Genomic DNA, 19,582 nt, shown 5'->3' with positions numbered 1-19,582 from the left:
ATACATCTCTCTCCTGCTCTGCCACCACCAAAACATGTACATAAACATAGGTGAGTGAGATTTTCATTTATTTATTTATTGAATGGGACAGTGTGCAGTTTGAAACATTAAAGATGCACAGCACTAGAGTTAGCTTGAAGCTAACTAGTCACACAATCACAGTCTTTTTGTTTTCACATTGGTCAACATACATTTTCTCAGTATATAGTAAGCTGGTTATAATAAGACATAAAGGCTATGAAGAGAAAAATTAAATCTCTTTAGTTGAACACCTGGTGTGGGGTGACATCTGTGTACTGCAATCAACTGTGATCATGCCCATAATTTGAAGCTGTGTCTGCTGTGACATTCTAGATAATGGGACGTTGTGAAATGTAAATTCTTCTGTTTTTAAATGGTCCAGTGAAATCTAACCTCCCATCAGTTCAGACTTCTCTGTTGGATGCTTTTTTTTATTTTTAGCTGCTCATTATGTACCAAAGCCTCCAGCATGCACTGCCCCCTGTGTCTGGAGAATGTTGGAGTAGTGTTTGGGGGTGAACATCGTTAGTTCTATGTCTATTTGTGGAAAAGAGAATTGGTGTAGTTAGGGAATGGTGGTGATGATAAAACAAAGATTGTTACAAAGGGTACTGTAACAGAAGGGACTGATCTGCACCCCATGAGATGAAAGAGCTAAAGACACAGGACAGAAAAATAATCCCACACGCTATCATCAGAACAGCCAAGGGAGGCACTGCTGCAAAAAGATACACAGCAACCACCTTTTTTTAAAAAAAATGTTCAGCCTGTATTGTGTAAGCAACAGCTTTAAAGAAATGCAAACAACTGCAAACAAAATGAGAACATAAAGTTGTTCTGTGAATCAGTAATGGACCGTCTTGCAGCAGATATTTTAAACAGGTCCAACACAGGTGTAACTAATCATATTGGTAATTCCGTATCTACTATCCATTAGGTGTGTCACTTAAAGAGCCATAGTGTTATGCATGATGGCTCACTGGTATGACTGGTACACCTGAGTTAGAACTATAAGTCATTGTTATTATTATTAATTACACCTGTGCTTTTCCTTCTATGACAAGTCAAATTGTCTGCTTCATCTATAGTAGCACTGGCACAACAGCACTGCTCAAGTCAACTGTGACCACAGCAGCTGTATGAAGTTTGGCACTGATTAGGGATCCCTACAGAGTGTGATATCTGAGGCATTACAGATCTCACATGGAGCAAAGTGTGGTCTTAGTTTGGAATTAAGGACCATTTTGAAGGTGACCTTGTTATGCATTGTTGCAGCTGGACCTCCACAGTTCAAAGGGCACCTGAAGACCTTTTGTGTGAATGGCAGGTTGTACTGACTCAATACACATGATGATGATTGCTGAAAAAAATCCAGGCAGATGTCAAGAATAGCTCAATGATGCTGTGTTTTATTTTTCTATCAGTAGGTTAAATTCAGCTGAGGATACTGTCACCAGCTGACAGAAATCAGTAATCAGTGGCATGATATACAAAACAACATAAACTAAGAGAGACAATACAATATAACAATATGCTATATGTATGCCTACGGAATATACAACAATATACATAGTATATGTATGTATATGTAGGCTATATATATACCTAAAGAAGTTGTTCAGTGGCAACAACCATTTTCCCGACTGAATCTTTGCAGAACTTTTTATTTCATATTTTTGAGACGTGTTGCACATTTGACCAAAAAAATTAAGATAGTGTTTTTAACAGTTACATTATTATCAATATTACCAAAAGTACACTTTCCAGCTCACAATTACAGCAGAATACATTTTATATACATTGTAGGCTATACATTGAAAATATGGGCTCACCCGTTCGTTGGTTCATTAAATATTATATTTATATGTACAGAAGAGCTGTATTTTTCATGCTGTTCATATTCTAAATTTGACCCACGCTTCCATCTAGCGTTCAGTATATATAATTACATCTATCATTACGGAGCACTACAGACTTAGAAATGTGATTATGATAATAATCATACTGATTATGAAATACTAACATTGAAATAGTTTTCAACCATTTCTGTGGTAATAAGTGTATGTCGGGAAATATATTGTGGGAGTATTCGGGTTGGTAAATGCTACGTTGGATGGGCCAGAGGGACGAACTCTCGCGAGTGCGGGTCAGGGTTAGGCTAAGGTTAAGGTTAGCGTACAGGTCTCGCGAGAGATCTGTACTTGTGCGCAAATCGTCCCTCCATCGTCCGCCATTTTTTTTTTCCTAGGACGGCGAAGTTATGAGCCGCCGTACTCTGCTTCTGATTGGCTAGTACTCATTGCCTTTGTTGGTTGGGTTGGTTAGGTTTTGAGGCATGAGAAACTGGTTAGAGTTAGAATAAGAATATCAGGGTAAGCCAATCAGAGGCCGAGTCATGACTTCGCCATCCTAGGAAACAACATTGCCTCCAGCTCATCCAATCGGGTTTCTCTTTGATCTACCGCACAAGCGCATACCAAGGGGGTGGGTTTGTTTTGTTTAGTTCTCCGGTGAAATGGGTCTGACAAGCTAACACTGACAGCTACGACCGTGAGCGCTCCTCAGGTAAAAAAGCACAACGCCTGTCTCTATCTATTGTCAATGAAATGATTACACATTTATGTGTCACTTCTAGGTTGCAGCCAGTAGCACTGTTTGAGTTAACAGGAAGTCCAGCCAATCCCAACGACACAACGAACTGATGTTAGCTGCTAACAGAGTAACGTTAGCTTTAGTAAACCGTGTAACGGTACCTCTTATATCCAGCGTTACTCAGCCAACATTAACGGACACGAAATTATCTGCCGTTCAGTCAACAAAGACGAATCAAACTGTAATCCCAGAAGAGTTAGAGTCCAGTTTCTATTCTTGCACATCATATTTTAACACGAGTTAGCTTATCCTTGTCCTACATAAAATGACACCTGTTTTATTATTATTATTTTTTAAATTATTATCATCGTCTCACAATTATTGTCAGAATATTATGCCTTGTGGAAGCAGTACTTAACGTACTTTGTTTAAAGTCAAACCCCTGGAGGAACTAATAGTTATAAAATTAGAGCCTGTAATAAACGAGTGATTTCATCGTTTAACCCCAAATTGTGCTTCTCCTGTGATGCGAATACATGAGAAGCAAAACTGAGACTATTAGTGTCTATAATCAGACACTGAGAGAAAATTAACATTTCTTTATATTTCATCCAAATAGCCCACAGTGTCTAAGCGATTGGACACAAAAATACCTCTCTTTGAGAAAAGTTGTCTCATTCAGTGACTCTGTTTGTAGCCTAACCAGTCCCCACTCAAACCCAGACTCAGACATTGAATTCATAATATAAAATACAAACTTCCTCTTTCACCATTTTGCCTCACCTTAAACTGAGTGAATGTATTTACAGTGACACATAAAAATCACACGATGCAGTATATTTTCCCATTTGAAACAACTTTGGCTGACATTTTCAGCTTCACCTCTGGTAGTGTCTTGGATTTTGATGTGTTTTTCCTACCTTTCAGGCAGCCATTAGTTTCAGTTCATTTCACAATGATATGGAAATCAATTTGCACTGGCTTGCAACATCACTGAAATAGGTAATTGAAATAGGTAGTCCATTACTATGAATCTAGCTTTATTTGCCAAGGTTATGACACCATTGCATACTTACATAACTGACACAACTGACAGTTTTGTAGTCAGCATTGCATTACTAACAACATGCTGCAACAGTAACATATCTAAATACAAAAATTAAAAAGTGAAAGCAGATACATGTGTTAATTGTGATGGATTTTTTTTTTATCTCAAGAAGGTTTCTTGTCTCTTCAAGTATACTGTAGTGAAATTAATGTAAAACGCAAAGCTGTCTGGAAGGTAGGACAAACTTTCATAAACAACAATATGGTGTTGTACTTTGAAAATCGTCTTTAGTAATGTATCAAATAGGTGATCTGTAGTAAATAGGGTAACCACACAAAAACACTGCTACTTTTTAAATAGAGAAGATGTCATGCTGAAATAAATGTTATGTTAGGATCACTTTGAACCTAACATAACAAGAAGGTCAAACTCTTAACAACGCAGGTGCCACGGGTGGTACAGGGGAAAAAATACTCGTCCACTGACTACTATCCAGTTCCCAGCTGCAGGGATTGTTTTATGATCATACAGTTACAGTGTTTGTTGTTTGTAAAACCATGTTGTGCAAAGAACTGGTATTTCCCTCATAAGTCGAGCAAAGTATAAGTCCGTCAAGACCTTCCGCGTGATTCTGACTCATTGCTGCTTGTAATTTGCTCTCTGCATATTTAAATGATCTTATACTGCTGTTGCACTCAATTTAAATCATTCTAGATAGGAACTTAAGTGCCTTAGGTGTAAAAATGTCATCTTTCTCATTTGAATGATGAGGTCTTAAAAGCAAGTTTTGTTCAGTACTCCAGTAGCAGCTAGGCATTAATGATTGATTACCTTATTTATAAAATGTCAGATCTTCCGCAGTCTTCTCTGAGTTGCTGATTGGCATTAAAACTCTACTTACAGTGACCTTGAACCAGTCTACAAGAAGACAAAGCCATGGGGAACACAAGCAGTGAGAGGGCTGCAATGGGCCAGGGGGAGAAGGCTCAGCGGAGGGACAGTAGGGGTATCAAGGAGGGAGAGAGGCCAAAAATCCTGATGGACAGCCCTGAGGATGCAGATATTTTTCATGGTGAAGACATGAAAGTAAGTAAGACGGATTATCTGTCATTTGGTGCCCATAGGCTCTTTTAAATTCCATTCTTGCACATAAGGTGAATGAACAAATGGCTAATAGTGATTGTTTGATGGGTATTTCAGGCTCCTTTAGAGAAAGAGGAGTTCCTTGCATGGCAGCAAGACTTGGAAGCAGAAGACAAAGGGCCAACTTTAGACCGGCCAACAGTCTTTCGCTGGACTGGAGATGGCAAGGAGGTCTACCTCTCTGGATCCTTCAACAACTGGGCCAACAAGATTCCTCTGATTAGAAGGTGAGCGGGTGTCCTATGTGGGAAAGTGTGTTTTTCAGGTGTCTCTTGAAATTTTGTCTGTTATAATTCTTTACTCATTACTAGTTACAATGATAAATATATATAATATAATAGGAAATAGGAATCTTTATCATTTCTCACTGAGGCTAATAGCACTCATGTGTCTTGAATACAATTTTCAGGTTGATATCCAAACTTTCACTGTATCTCTTTAGTGTGTGGAAGTAAGAATGGTTTTCTAGATCAAGTCTGGTGACTAGTTACATTCAGCTCTCCAATTAGAGTGCAGATGCATTTCACAGACAAGTTTGAAGATTAAAAAAATGAGCACTGTGTCAACTCGTTTGTGTGCCAAATGCTTCTTCTTGTCATCTGTCAAAGTCAGAACACCTTTGTGGCCATTGTTGATCTACCTGAAGGGGAGCATCAGTACAAGTTTTATGTGGACGGCCAGTGGACCCACGACCCAGCTGAGGTCAGTAATTATTCTCAAACTCAAGTATGATTTTATGCCTCCATGCCGGTGACCGGTGTGTCCAAAGTAATTATGTTTTCGGGTTGTCCGTCTGTCCCATTCTCATGAAGGTGATATCTCAGGAACACCTTGAGAGAATTTCTTAAAAATTGGCACAAACATCCATTTGGACTCATGGATGAACTGATTAGATTTTGGTGGTCAAAGCTCAAGGTCACTGTGACCTCACAAAACATGTGGCCATAAATCAAGAATTCATACGCTAATTATGACAAAGTCTCACACAAATGTCTATAAGGATAAAATGATGAATGAAGTGATGATATTTTATATCCAAAAGGTCAAAGGTCAACTTCACATTTAGTTGGATACTGAATTAGTGACACTAATCTTGGGGTCTACCTCGAAACTGTGGTGACTGTATAGATCTTCTGTGCTGCCGGGTTGAAGATGTGTGTGAAGCATCCACATTTTAGAATTTGTAGCTTCATTGCAGCAACATCCATATCTGAAGCATCGTCTACTGTCATGGCTACAACTTTGTGTTCTATCAGAATCAGCTTTATTGGCCAAGCATGTGAACACATACAAGCAAAATACACTTAATACCTTTTATTAAATTCCTTCAAAGTCGTCACTACTAATATTATGAGTCTGGACAGACATGGATGTAAACTGCAACTCGATTGGTTGGCGGAAGCATACGACCTTGGGGCAGTATTTCTAGTTTGAAACAAACTCAAACAAACAAACTCACCATTTATACCTTTTTGAGCTTTAGTTATGAAAGTCACTGTTTCATGTTTCCTAACAGCCTGTTGTAACCAGCCAGCTTGGCACAGTCAACAATATCATCCAGGTGAAGAAAACTGACTTTGAGGTGTTTGATGCTCTGATGGTGGACTCACAGAAGTGCTCTGACATGTCAGGTGAGTTCTGACGACCCACTTTTACATCTGCTCTGTTAACCTTCAGTGACATTGAGCGCATTGTGTCAAGGCAGGTACAGGAAAACAAATAATTCAAATCTTTACTTGTTTTTTCTTTATATTTGGTCATTTTGGTCACAATTTCCACTCACCATCAGTGAACACTGTATCAAATATTAACCTTGATCTTCAAATTCAGTTGGGAAATTAAAACTTATCAGTGGAATTTTACAAGTCATTTTTTGGTAGTGTGTATGAAGAGGCCAGGATTTCTACACAAGTCAATGAAATGTTTGAAATAATTTTCTGTCTGAGTCATACTGTCCCACCCTTGCTTCTCCTTTCCTTCATTAGACCTCTCCAGCTCTCCTCCCGGGCCGTATCATCAGGACGCCTATGTTCCTAAACAGGAGGAGAAGTTTAAGTCTCCACCCATACTCCCACCTCATCTGCTACAGGTCATCCTCAACAAAGACACCGGAATTTCTGTAAGCAACTGTGATGCAATTAATCTAGGCTTATTCCATTCAGTTATTTCCAAGTTTTGCAAGTTTACTCAGAAATCGAAGTTTGGGTCATAGACTATCATCAGGCATTGAGTCATTATGAAACAAAGTCTCTAAACATGAGGCATAGGCTGTAACAATGGAACAGTAGTTTAATCAAAAACTCTTCAGACAATTCCACCACCAGTAATTGATTAAGAAAAACCTATAAAATGAGGCAAGCAATGTACCTGAAGATCTACTGGATATCATAGAAATGTGGAATTAGAAAACATTGGACAGGCAAAATAAATACAGCAAATAAAAAGATAAAGAAAACCTGTTTCAACCTCATTTATTTATTTATTTTTTCTTTCTTCTCATGTCCAGTGTGACCCTGCATTGCTCCCAGAACCCAACCACGTCATGCTCAACCACCTCTATGCTCTCTCCATTAAGGTAAGGTCTCAAGTTGACCGAATCATGCTTTTTTTCAGCATCACGTGGCTGCTAAAATACGGGAAAAACGTTCTGTGTTGACACCTGAGAAATGACCAGCTTTGCTAGCGTTTTTAGTAGAAACTGTGAGCTGCTGCCATTGTTAGAAAGCTTGCACAGCAGATTGCATCTCTGGAATGCCAACGATGATAATAAGCTTCTATAAATGGAACTGAAGGACAGATAATTGCCCTCTTTTCCCACAGTGTTACAGGAAAAACAAACTAAACATGCAGGTCTATATATAAATACATATAGCTGTGTCAGACTAAATGGGGAAAAAAGAGGAAAAAGTAAAACATACAAGCAGAGTACACACTTGTGCCATGCTTGTAGATTCCCATCTTAACCACCTGCAGTATTTTCCATATCAGTTGGCAGCTGGTCAGGTAGCCACTCATTAACTTTTTTCCAGTTGGCTTCATCTGTAATGGTAATTTTTGTTCTTAGGATGTGTCGTTCTCTTGAAAGCAACGCAGGTGTTGTTTGCAACTGTGATCTAGTTAGACCTGAATCCAAAATGCCAAGAACCGGCTACCCATTAAAAAATTTGAATTTCAATTCTGCTTATCGGTTCCTAAACACGACAACCCTTTATTATGGCAAACTAAGGCTACATATCTGCAAGGACGTGGCTATCTGCCAGGATCTGTCTGCATCATGCATCGATGCAACAGCGTGTTGATTTGTTTAGACAGGAGCATGCACGGCTAACATCACATCAGTAGTGAAAGTTAGACTGTGGTAAACGCTCAAAAGTGTGGCTTCACTTTATTAAAAAACAAACAATAGGGCAAAGTGCAATGCATGTAGGAAGCTAATTAGCTGTAAGTCAGGTTGCACATCCAATTTGACCAAACATTTAAGGCAGCATGGCATCGATCTAAAAGAACGTCCGGTGTTTGATGTGTATTGCACAAATTTAAACATAAACGTTAACATTTGATGCACTGCACCAGAGTTTGCTTTAAAGCTAATTTTCATCTGCAGTCCCTTACAAATAAAACATATAATAGCACGATAACAAACAGTACAAAGCAAAAAACACACAGGACACATTATATAAAATACAAAGCTACACACAGTAGCACATCACATACATCCACAATGTCAACCAGAAATTAATAATGTGATCTTGTCAAATTAAAAGCAAGATTATTTGAGATTATATGAGAAGACCATGAGATGAAATTTAGATTCAGTGGTTACAGAGCTGAGTAGTTTTTAGCAGTGTGCGGTGTCCTAGCCCGAGTGTCAACTTTTTCTTGTTCAGCAACATACAGGAACTCCTCAGCTGCATTCAGACTGAAAACAGCGCTGTGTAAAACAATATAAGGGGCTGTGTTGGTGTGGGCATGTTGTTTAAAGTGCTGGTGAGACAATGAAATACAATCCAGGAAGTCCGATTGGAGTAACGTTTGAAGGTTTATCAGAAAAAGACTGAAAATCGAAGAACCTTAATTGATGAGCAGAATCGGAGTCGATAAAATTCAACCGATACCCAAACCTTCTGTGATCAAACAATTGTACAAGAGATAGATAAAATGCTGCAATATATATGAAAACTAATATTTTCTTAAACTGAAGTAAATAAATCTGTCTGTCGTTAACATATGATTTCATATCATAAATTTTGAGACTGTTACTTTGTAATTTCACAGCTTTTTGATAGGTGGACTGGCAGTTTGGGAGCAGCTGATTTGGCCCCTCTAGAGCTCTGTTAGTTATCTCATGTTCCTATGAAAACCTACAAGACTAAGTGCTTACTGCCAGAACTCTTACATGATTATAGGATGATTTCATAGCTACTGGGCTAAAATAAACCTAGTGCAAAGGCACCTTTTTAGGCAAAATAATTGAATAAACAGGGCACTATAAACAAAACACTGTTGTGTGCTTTGCATTAGAGTAAAATTACTGGACATGGGGCGGTGTCAGGAATGCATTTGCTTTATGAGATGATAAATTTCACTACCACTGGGCTACCTGAACCATACTCTGTGTAACTGTTATTAAAGCCTATATGTTTCCATACAACAAGAACAGCACACTAAAAGGTTTGCTTAGGTTAATGACATGTTAGAAGGTTTAACGTACACCTTCTCTTTTGTAAGCATGCATTTCATTGTTTAGAAAGTTGAAAGTTTAACATTTTTCCTCCATGATATTTTTTTCTGTCACAGGATGGAGTGATGGTACTCAGTGCGACACATCGCTACAAAAAGAAGTATGTCACCACCTTACTATATAAACCCATCTGATGAAAGATTGTCTTCTTAAGTCTATCCCAGTGTGTTAACTGTACACTGAGTGTACAAAATATTAGCTTCACATGTTCTTTCAATTCAGTAGAGAGATCAGGTGAATCCACTACAGATTACTCACAGGCTTCACCTGTTAAATCCACATCATGACATGGAAGAAGCAGCTCTCAATGAGACGAAGGAATCACATTAAGGATTAAAATAAAAGATTTACAATTTTTTTGTAAATGCATAAATTAAAACTCCAATTTAAATGTTTAAAAAGTTCAAAATGGGATATCCACTAAAACAGGTCAGTACAAAAAATGTTTACTACTATATCTTGTACACTCATTGTATATCCAGTTATTGTACACATCTGTTTAAGGTGATACATGTCCCTCAGTCATGCCAATCCTACATAATCTGCCTTTATTTGTTCACCGACTGCCCTCTGTAGTTTTCAACAAAAGTATCTTTGCTTAGTAGACATAGAGAGGCAATAATAACCAGGTAGGACACCATGACATGTCTGTAATTAAAACAGACTTAAATGTGATGACAAGGATTGGTATTGCTGTGAAAATCTAACTGAAAGACCTCAGATACATGAGGTCCCTGTCGTCTTTCCATCATTGAGACGACAACAGCATTACAATCGAGAAGAATGTGAATGTCAAGGTCAAAGAAGGAAAAAATATGCACTGCAGTAGCTCTCCACTGTTGTTACTTTTGTTTTGCCTGTTTATTTTGAAATTGTCGAGTTTTATTTAGTGACGATCACACAGCGCACAGTAGATATTTTTCTATCGTTTGTGAAGTATTCTGTAATATATATATTTTTTACTTTGGTTGGTTGATGATGTGCTTTGTTTTGTTGTCAAAAACTCTCTTTATATAGTTATTTGCAGTGTTGTGTTCAGGACATTCCAGTCAAAACTCACATAGCAAAATGTGTTTTAGAAGTTTATTACGAGTAGTTGAGACCAAAACATAGCAATTTATTATTTTTTGAGAAATGAGTTTGGTCTAAACTTTAAAATTAGTTTTGCACTACAATGATAAACATTTGTTTTTAATGTAGAATGTGTATACAGTGAATTCTGTACACTTAATACAGCATGACAATGTAACTTTTTGAAAATCTAAGAAAATGAAAATCTAATCACACAGATCCATCACTGCACAAGAGACGTAATAATTTTGTAAATGCATTTTTAAAACACACCAGATAGTTGTTCCCTGCTGGCTGTGACAATATGACATCACTGCCAATCTTCAGTAGGAATATTAGTTTCTATAAAGTCATGTTTCAGAATTCATAGTTGATTTTAAAAAAAAAAGACATCATAGGAAACAAAATGTTGACGATATTTAAGGCATGTCCTGAACAATAGGAAAAACAGAACTCATGTGACCAACACATCAACACTGATGAAGGGACCAGCACATGATCATGACTGATGCAGTCTGTACTTCTGATGGCCTGAGTGTATTTCATGAAGTCTGAAAGACTGGAATGTGTTTGGAGTTCAAGATATGACTTGCAGCATCTATTTACATCAATGTATCATTGTCAAATCATGACACAGATGTATAATTGCCATCAACAAATGAGACAGGACCATTAATTATTTTTGTTGTATGCTATAGGCCAGTAGAAGCTGACAATCCCCTCAGTAGAGGTCTCATTTGTTTGTGGTAAGTCTGCCGCTGGCGCTTGTCTTGCCACTGTCTCAAAACAAACATGCTAATGATTTATTGATGTTAAGATGCAACACATTCAAATAAATTGCATTATCATTAAAATGTTGACCCTTTGAACCACATAGGTGTGTATGTTTCCATTTTGAGACATTTCTATTAAAGATTAAGTTAAAAATTAATGTGCAGGTTGTTTCATCTTTGATCTCAGCCCTTTTTATTAACAGTGCTGCACTTTCATTGAGTAAATGGTTGAGTCGAACGTTGAGTCATAGTATAAAAATGCATGTATTGTCAACCTCACTCTGACATTCTTGAGCCTGAGTGGAAGGCAAAGTCTTATTTGAGTCATACTGAATTTGATGATGATAACTTTAACATTCTTCTCCACAGCTAATGTTTACATGCCATTGAGCACTTTGCTCCCAACCACTCATATCACCAAACCATCCCTCTAAATGTCTGGGATTTTCCATGTCCCTATACAGATGGTGGAAACTGTCAGTTTGCAAGTTATATTTACTCTCATAGTATCTCTCTCTTTTGGACACGAGGTTATTACATAACAAGTTACAACACACACAAATAGAGACCACACTGTATTGTACGACATTGTACAAGTTTGTCTTGGGACTAATTTACAAGTTATTACCAAATCAAATACTACTGTGAATGAACAATACTGTGCAAAAGTGTGGATGTGTTCAAAAGTAGTGCCATTAATAAAAACAAAGTGCTGTAAACAGAAGAAACTTAAATCAAATCAATATTTGGTGCGACCATGCTTCACCATTAAAACAGCACCAATTCTCCTTGGTACACTTTCATGCAGTTTGTCAAGGTACTTGGCAGGTCGGTTGTTTGAAGCATTTTAGAGAACCTGCTGTCACAATGTACTCATGTAGTGCCGGACTCACTTGATGATGTTGAGATCAGGGCTCTGTGGGAGCCATACCATCTGTCGCAGGACTCCTTGTTTTTCTTGTCACTGAAGATAGTTCTTTATGACTCTGGCTGTATGTTTGGGGTCATTTTCATGCTGCAGAATAAATTTGGGGCTGATCACATGCCACCATTACATAGTGGATAAAAATCTAAAGTTCTCTGCATTCCATTCAAGTTCTTCCACACCATCTTTATGGTCTTTATGGACCTTGCTTTGGGCATGAAGGAGTTGATGTAGTGTTAAAATTTCCCTTAATTGTAACAATGGTCCTAGCCCAAACCATGAAAAAAAACAGCCATAGACAGGCATGTCCACATACTTTTGGCCAGATTATACTTTTTAAAAGTTACTTGATTCAGTATGAATCGTTCCTTGGTTCATGGTCAAACTTTCCACCAATTCTTCTACTTTACAAGTTTGTGAGACCTTTTTGATTGTTTACATTGTTGATGATATATTTCAAATATATTCAATGAATGATATGGTGCTTCCCACATGGATCTCCACCGCCAAGGCTGAGCAACAACAGTCTAGCCAAAACCTCATACTTATTTAACAACAAGGGTTCAGGTTCACAGAGAGTGTGAGAGTTTTTACTTTCTTGTACACATGTTGGTTCATGTTTGAATCTCAGAGTCCAAGCATTGCGAGGCACGTAACCCTGTGTCGTATGATCAGCTGACAGGGCAGATCCCAAGGTCCCACCTTTTATATATAAAGAGGGCCTGATCTCAAATCAAGAAGTATTCTGTGACTTACTGTTTGATTAACAGGATGAATACCCTCCAGACTCTCTTTCTCTTGGCTGTAGGGCTCTCTGTCGGTGAGTACAACTGGACAAAAACTGTTAATCTACACACAAGATGGTTGTGAATAGATGTATTTTTGAGCACAGTGTAAATGTGGTTCTGATTATGCCTGCTTGTTGTGCTTCAGCCCAGTCTTTGGATATCAAGGCACTCACTCAGTTTAGGAGGATGATGCTGTGTGTGATGCCTGATAGCTGGCCTGTTTTTGACTACGCTGACTACGGCTGTTACTGTGGAAAGGGAGGCTCTGGCACGCCTGTGGATGATCTGGACAGGTCACTCACTCTGCTTCATACACAGATGACATTTAAAAAAAACAAAGACGTATTCAGTCTGTTTCAAATGTTGTCATCTTAAACTTTTTCAACTGTAGGTGCTGCCAAGTGCATGACCAGTGCTACCACGATGCTATGCAGCACCCCAAGTGCTGGCCCATCTTTGACAACCCTTACACCGAGTACTATGACTACAGCTGTGATAAGGAGAACAAGAAGGTCACCTGTGGCAGTGAGTATAGCATATGATCACTTGATGTTATGAACTTGTCCTTGTGCTTTTAAAACCTGCAGTAATACCTTTTTTGATATCAACTACTATATACTTTTTTGTTATTGTCTCTGATACAGTTAATGTAGCAGGGGTAAATTATAACTGAAAACTAACTGGATAGGCTGTTTATGAGAAAAAACCTACAGTAAAATGATGCTTCATTTATACGAATGGTTGTTGGCCTTATGGTTATCACAGAATGTAGTTAATGCTTTCTACTTATTCTTCCTCAGATGACAACGACGAATGTGAGATGTTCATCTGTGAGTGTGACAGGAAGGCCGTTGAGTGTTTTGCCAGATCAACTTGGAACCCTGAGCATGAGCACCTGCCCAGTGACCGCTGCGAATAAAGACCTCTGCTGTATCATATGAAGAGCTATACAGTCACATACAGTATAATTTCTGTATGGGACAGTAAATTACTTATACTGTAATTTTGGTGACCTATAACTATCCTTCATTCCCTTCATGTGCTGAATCTCTTTTGTTGGGTTTGAAGAATTCATGACATTAAATACAATTAGATCTGCGTCTCTCATTTTATCTAATGTGCTGCTTACTAATGATCATTTATTCAAGGGTATAGTCTCAACACTAGTTACCAACAGAGGGCATTATGGTCTACCTTTTTCTCTCCTTGTTTGTGGTGCTGAATCAAAAAAAGTAGAAAACATATTTGGAATTTTGTTTCAATTCTTTATTTTCCATTGGGTATGAATGGGGATTTTATAGTGTTTTACACTGTTTTTAAAAAAAAAAATTGACATGAAGGAATTGTGAAAGGCACTTTTCATATTCACACCCATAGTCATCTTTTCTTAACATGGACCTTATAAATGATTTGTAATGTTTTAGGATTAGTAGTAGTTAGCAATATTACCATTATAATAATTTATTTGTCCAGTAATTTGAGAAAATTGATGTATCCTACATGCAAAATAATCACTGGATAGGCTACTGGCTACTTTTGTGCAAGTGGGAAAGGTTACTCTAAACCATGTATTTATTCTGCCACTTTTAGCAACAACAATATTAGCTGGCCACAATTCAAACAACATCTTGGGTCACAGTCTGATGTCACCTGCTTTTGTATTCCTGATGACACTGGTTTTTTATATCAATTCTTTCTTGAAAACACTTTAAACTTATTGCCCCCAACTCTCTGGGCACCAGATGGTTACAGGCGAGATCTGGGCTGCTTGTGAGATTATTTGCAGCAGAATAAAGCAAAGCCAGTCTCTGCAGCCTAGTGTCTTGGTTTCAGCCACCACCATCACCCAGCAGCTAACTCTTTGTGATCACAGCTGTGGCTGCAGCATACTGGATCAGTCTTGAGGCTATTGTACAGACAACATGACGCAGCAGCGCTAAGCACCAGCAGCTGGTAGCTGGCTGCTGGCCATCAGCCAGCTGTGGCTGCTGTTGGCTTAAAGATCAAATGAAACAAATGGCAAATGTGAGGAGGAAGAACTGAGATGTTGACCACTGACTAAAACCTTTCGCTAAGCTAATACTTTGTGTATGAGCAGAAATGTAACTGTGTGTCACTGTTGTTACGTTAATAAGCCATGTCCAACTTCTTGAACATAACTGACACCTCTGTATTTAAATGTTCATTGTGTTGTGTTGTATGGTGACCCTGAGTTTTGGCCATAATTTACACCTTCATACCAAAACATAATGGTATTGTACATCACAAAATGCAATTTGAATTAAACATCTGAGAAAAAAAAATCTGAATTCTGTCTTGAACTGACTTGACTCTGAATTTTGAATGCTTTTTAAAAAATCTTTTTTGTATATTTTAATGTGGTCAGTCATTTACTTTATCTGATAATGTAGCATTCCTCTGTAGTTGTGCTTGTTAAGGATGTTTGGAAGGGAAAGCTCTAACACCTGACACCAGCTCAACACTTTTGGGTCTAATAAATAAAGACGTGCTTTAGGGTATAGGGCATGTGAACTTGCTACATGTGCACACTCACACATGGCATTCCAGCAGACATCACACAGCTGTGACAATTCACAAAAGGCGGTGGTCCCATGAGGACACTAGCCTGAAAAGAAAAGAAAAAGTGACAGACAAAGAAGCAAGAAGTGAGACTTTCTCACTGTGGCTCCTACAGTATCCAATGATGACTCCCTTGCATGTAAACACAGGCCCACGCAGTATCTAAAGTACATGCTGGTGCTGCCATGGTTACCTGCTATTTGCCATACCAATCACAGTAATTCCCAGCATGTTTTTCAACTTTTCACTGCAGGGAGGGGAGTGTCTAGGACAGGCTCACCCATGTAAATCATGTGTGCCACTTTGCCAAGACGATCTATCAGTTTGTTGACTTATTCTGTCAGGTATGCATGACGTATCAGATAAAAAGACACTGGAAATCTGAGCCTTTGGAGCCAAGAGAGGTAGTGTCTGTGTGAAAGTAAATCACAGGCATAGGTCATTCATTTGTTCATTCACTATGCTTGGAGAAAATGGGTTAGAAGCTGTAAGCACAAAAGGTTCTTAAAATAATCTTCTTGTGCATGAATACATGTATTTTCTCTCAGATGAATACAGGTCTCATGTTTTCACTTTTCCTCCAGGGCATCTCAATTTTAATCAGGACTCATGTGTCATGCTACAGTACAATGCACTTTATATATACTTCATATATATACAATGCATTACAGCAGTTTACATTTTAGGCTGCATTTGTAAATAGGAATGTGTAGAATTATTAAGATTTTACTTTTGCAGATGGAAGACAGGAGAAAGAAAATCTTTGAAAAATGGATTTAATTAGAACATGAATGCATTATATATTTTTCACATAACAGCAGGGTAGTTGAGCTCAGGTGGGCGAGCCTGTAGGCTTCAGACCATCCCAACACCGAAGATTTCAGAAAGTTCATACATCCATAAAAGCCCACTTGTTGGTTAATATAGTCACAATATTTACAAATGATATAAATGATGTGGCAGTAAGATTGCCCTTACTTGGAACAAAGGGTCCTAGCTCAAACTATGAAAACCAGCCACAGGAAGGCACATATTTTGGCCAGATAGTGCTTTAAAAAGTTGTTGGACAGGCACAAGAAGCTTATCACATCTCCCTTGGTTCATGGTCAAACCTTCCACAAAATGTTATTAAAGTCTGTTTAAAAATTTGTTAAATCTTGGACTGAAAACAGCCTTAAGATGATTACATTGTTGAGGTTGATGACATATTTCAAACCTATTCAATGAGTGAACACTTGTGACTGTATTGATATATCTAGGGCCTCCACACATGGATCCCGCCACCAGTGCTGACCAACAGTAGACTAGACAAAATCTCATACTTATTTAACAACGCTGAGGTCTCAGAAAGGTCACATATGTGTGAGAGTTTTTACCTTCTTGTACAGATGTTGGTTTGTGTTTGCATCTCAGAGTCCAAGCATTGTGAGGGGTGTGACCCTGTGTCGTATGATCAGCTGACAGGGCAGATCCCAAGGTCCCACACTTTATATATAAGGAGGGCCTGATCTCAGAATGAGAAGTACACTGTGACTTACCGTTTGATTAACAGGATGAATACCTTCCAGACTCTCTTTCTCTTGGCTGTAGGGCTCTCTGTTGGTGAGTACAACTACACAAAAACTGTTAATCTACACACAAGATGGTTGTGAATAGATGTATCTTCTAGCACAGTGTAAACAGAATTCTGACTGTGCCTGCTTGTTGTGCTTCAGCCCAGCCCTTGGATTATAAAGCACTCAACCAGTTTAGGAGGATGATGCTGTGTGTGATGCCTGATAGCTGGCCTGTTTTTGACTACGCTGACTACGGCTGTTACTGTGGAAAGGGAGGCTCTGGCACGCCTGTGGATGATCTGGACAGGTCACTCACTCTGCTTCATACACAGATGACACTTAAAAAAACCAAAAAAAACAAAAAATGTATTCAGTCTGTTTCAAATGTTGTCTCCTTTAACTTTTTCACCTATAGGTGCTGTCAAGTACATGACCAGTGTTACAGCGATGCTATGCAGCACACTGAGTGTTGGCCCATTGTTGACAACCCTTACACCGAGCTCTATCACTACAGCTGTGATGAGCAGAATAAGAAGGTCACCTGTGACAGTGAGTATAGCATATGATCACTTGATGTTATGAACTTGTCCTTGTGCCTATAAAACCAGCAGTACCTTTTTTGCTTTCCATTGCTGTATACCTTTTTGTTATTGTCTCTGATACAGTCAAGGTAGCAAGGGTAAATTATAACTGAGAACTAATTGACTTTTCATTTAAGAAGATACACTGTCATCCTGAGACCCAGAAGAAAAAAGGTTTTGATATTTAGAATTTTTTCATATAATTTAAATATTGTGGTTGAAAGAAACATGTAACTACAATTTTTTCTCACCCAAATGTTTTTTTTGTTTTTTTTATCACATGTCCCTTGTAGTGGACATTGGGTCTTTTTTGATCACAGAATGTAATGATGTATTGTAATGATATTGTATTCATTTTCATGTGGATTTCTGTTAAAATTTCTTTTCATCTCAGACTCATTTCCCTGCAGAGGAAAAAAAATGAATTGCCAGGTCTTGGGAGGTTATAAGAAAATTGTTGCAGTAAAATGATGCTCTATTTATACGAATGGTTGTTGGCCTCATGGTTATCACAGAATGTAGTTAATGCTTTCTACTTTTTCTTCCTCAGATGACAACGACGAATGTGAGATGTTCATCTGTGAGTGTGACAGGAAGGCCGTTGAGTGTTTTGCCAGATCAACTTGGAACCCTGAGCATGAGCACCTGCCCAGTGACCGCTGCGAATAAAGACCTCTGCAAACTGTATCATATAAAGATCCATACGGTCACACACAGTATGATTTGTGTATGGGATAGCAAATTACTTGTACTGTAATTTTGTTGACCTATAACTATCCTTCATTCCCTTCATGTGTTGAATCTCTTTCGTTGGGTTTGAAGAATTCATGACATTAAACACAATTAGATCTGCATCTCTCAATTTACCTAATGTGCTGCTTACTAATGATCATTTATCAAGGTTATAGTCTTAATTCAAGTTACCAACAGAGGGCATTATGGTCTACCTTTTTCTTTCCTTGTTTGTGGTGTTGAGTCATACGGTATATTTTTTACACCACCCTCTGTCCTGATTTGGGTGTAGGATGAAATCTATACAGTAGTATACGCTCTGCTATTTAATGTTTTGTCTCTGTCAGCCTCTGGGATATACTGTCTGTCAAAGTTCTTGTATGTAAATATACTTTATGTAACATATATTATAAAGATGCATTTCTTAGAAAAAGTAAAAAACTAATTTTTTTCAATTCTTTTTCATTTCCATTGGGAATAAATGGGGGTTTTATAGTGTTTTACACTATTTTTAAAAAAATCAGACATGAAATAATTGTGAAAGGCACTTTCAATATTCACTCCCATAGTCATATTTTCTTAATGTGGACTAAAAATAGTGTGACCTTATAAATGACTTGTAAAGTTTTAAGTTTGGTAGTAGTTTTCACTATAACAATTTATTTGTCCATTAACTTGATAAAATTGATGTATCCTATATGCAAAAGAATCACACAATGGCTTCTGGCTACTTTTGTGCAAGTGGGAAAGCCATGTAAAGCATGTATTTATTCTGCCACTTTTAGCAACAATATTAGCTTGCCACAATACAAACAAAGTCTTGAGTCACAATCAGTTGTCTCCTGCTTGTATTGCTGATGACACTGGTTTTTTATATCACTTCTTTCTTGAAAACAGTTTTCACTTGTTACCCGTTATTTGCAGCAGAATAAAGCAAATCCAGTCTCTGCAGCCTAGTGTCTTGGTTTCAGCCACCACCATCACCCAGCAGCTAACTCTTTGTGATCACAGCTGTGGCTGCAGCATACTGG

The 19,582-nt window shown here is 38.1% G+C and overlaps 3 protein-coding genes across 6 annotated transcripts; all 3 read left to right on the top strand.

The window, feature by feature from the left end:
• The first annotated feature begins 1,237 nt into the window (after positions 1–1,237).
• On the top strand, positions 1,238–10,512 carry prkab1a (protein kinase, AMP-activated, beta 1 non-catalytic subunit, a). 3 transcript variants are annotated; one of them, XM_042395523.1, is made up of 8 exons: positions 1,238–1,344; positions 4,565–4,747; positions 4,862–5,031; positions 5,413–5,506; positions 6,321–6,435; positions 6,790–6,923; positions 7,311–7,379; positions 9,602–10,512. In XM_042395523.1, the coding sequence occupies exons 2-8, from the start codon at positions 4,598–4,600 to the stop codon at positions 9,677–9,679; spliced, it is 810 nt and encodes a 269-aa protein (XP_042251457.1). In that variant the 5' UTR covers positions 1,238–1,344; positions 4,565–4,597; the 3' UTR covers positions 9,680–10,512. The 3 variants fall into 3 exon arrangements, with proteins under 3 accessions (XP_042251457.1, XP_042251456.1, XP_042251455.1); XM_042395522.1 differs by having other exon boundaries at positions 1,238–1,348; XM_042395521.1 differs by lacking the exon at positions 1,238–1,344 and adding an exon at positions 2,364–2,586.
• Positions 10,513–10,867: 355 nt separating this feature from the next.
• LOC121885780 (phospholipase A2-like) lies at positions 10,868–14,214 on the top strand. Of its 2 annotated transcripts, XM_042395526.1 has the most exons (4): positions 10,868–13,134; positions 13,248–13,395; positions 13,494–13,627; positions 13,903–14,214. In XM_042395526.1, the coding sequence occupies exons 1-4, from the start codon at positions 13,086–13,088 to the stop codon at positions 14,019–14,021; spliced, it is 450 nt and encodes a 149-aa protein (XP_042251460.1). In that variant the 5' UTR covers positions 10,868–13,085; the 3' UTR covers positions 14,022–14,214. The 2 variants fall into 2 exon arrangements, with proteins under 2 accessions (XP_042251460.1, XP_042251459.1); XM_042395525.1 differs by having other exon boundaries at positions 10,868–13,395.
• Positions 14,215–17,204: 2,990 nt separating this feature from the next.
• On the top strand, positions 17,205–18,506 carry LOC121885781 (phospholipase A2-like). Its single transcript, XM_042395527.1, has 4 exons — positions 17,205–17,284; positions 17,398–17,545; positions 17,654–17,787; positions 18,370–18,506. Exons 1-4 carry the CDS (start codon positions 17,236–17,238, stop codon positions 18,486–18,488), a joined length of 450 nt encoding a protein of 149 aa, XP_042251461.1. The 5' UTR covers positions 17,205–17,235; the 3' UTR covers positions 18,489–18,506.
• The last annotated feature ends 1,076 nt before the right edge of the window (positions 18,507–19,582 follow it).

This window comes from Thunnus maccoyii, chromosome 19 (assembly GCF_910596095.1).
Source record: "Thunnus maccoyii chromosome 19, fThuMac1.1, whole genome shotgun sequence".
NCBI lineage: Eukaryota > Metazoa > Chordata > Actinopteri > Scombriformes > Scombridae > Thunnus > Thunnus maccoyii.
This window is presented reverse-complemented; position numbering and strand designations above follow the sequence as displayed.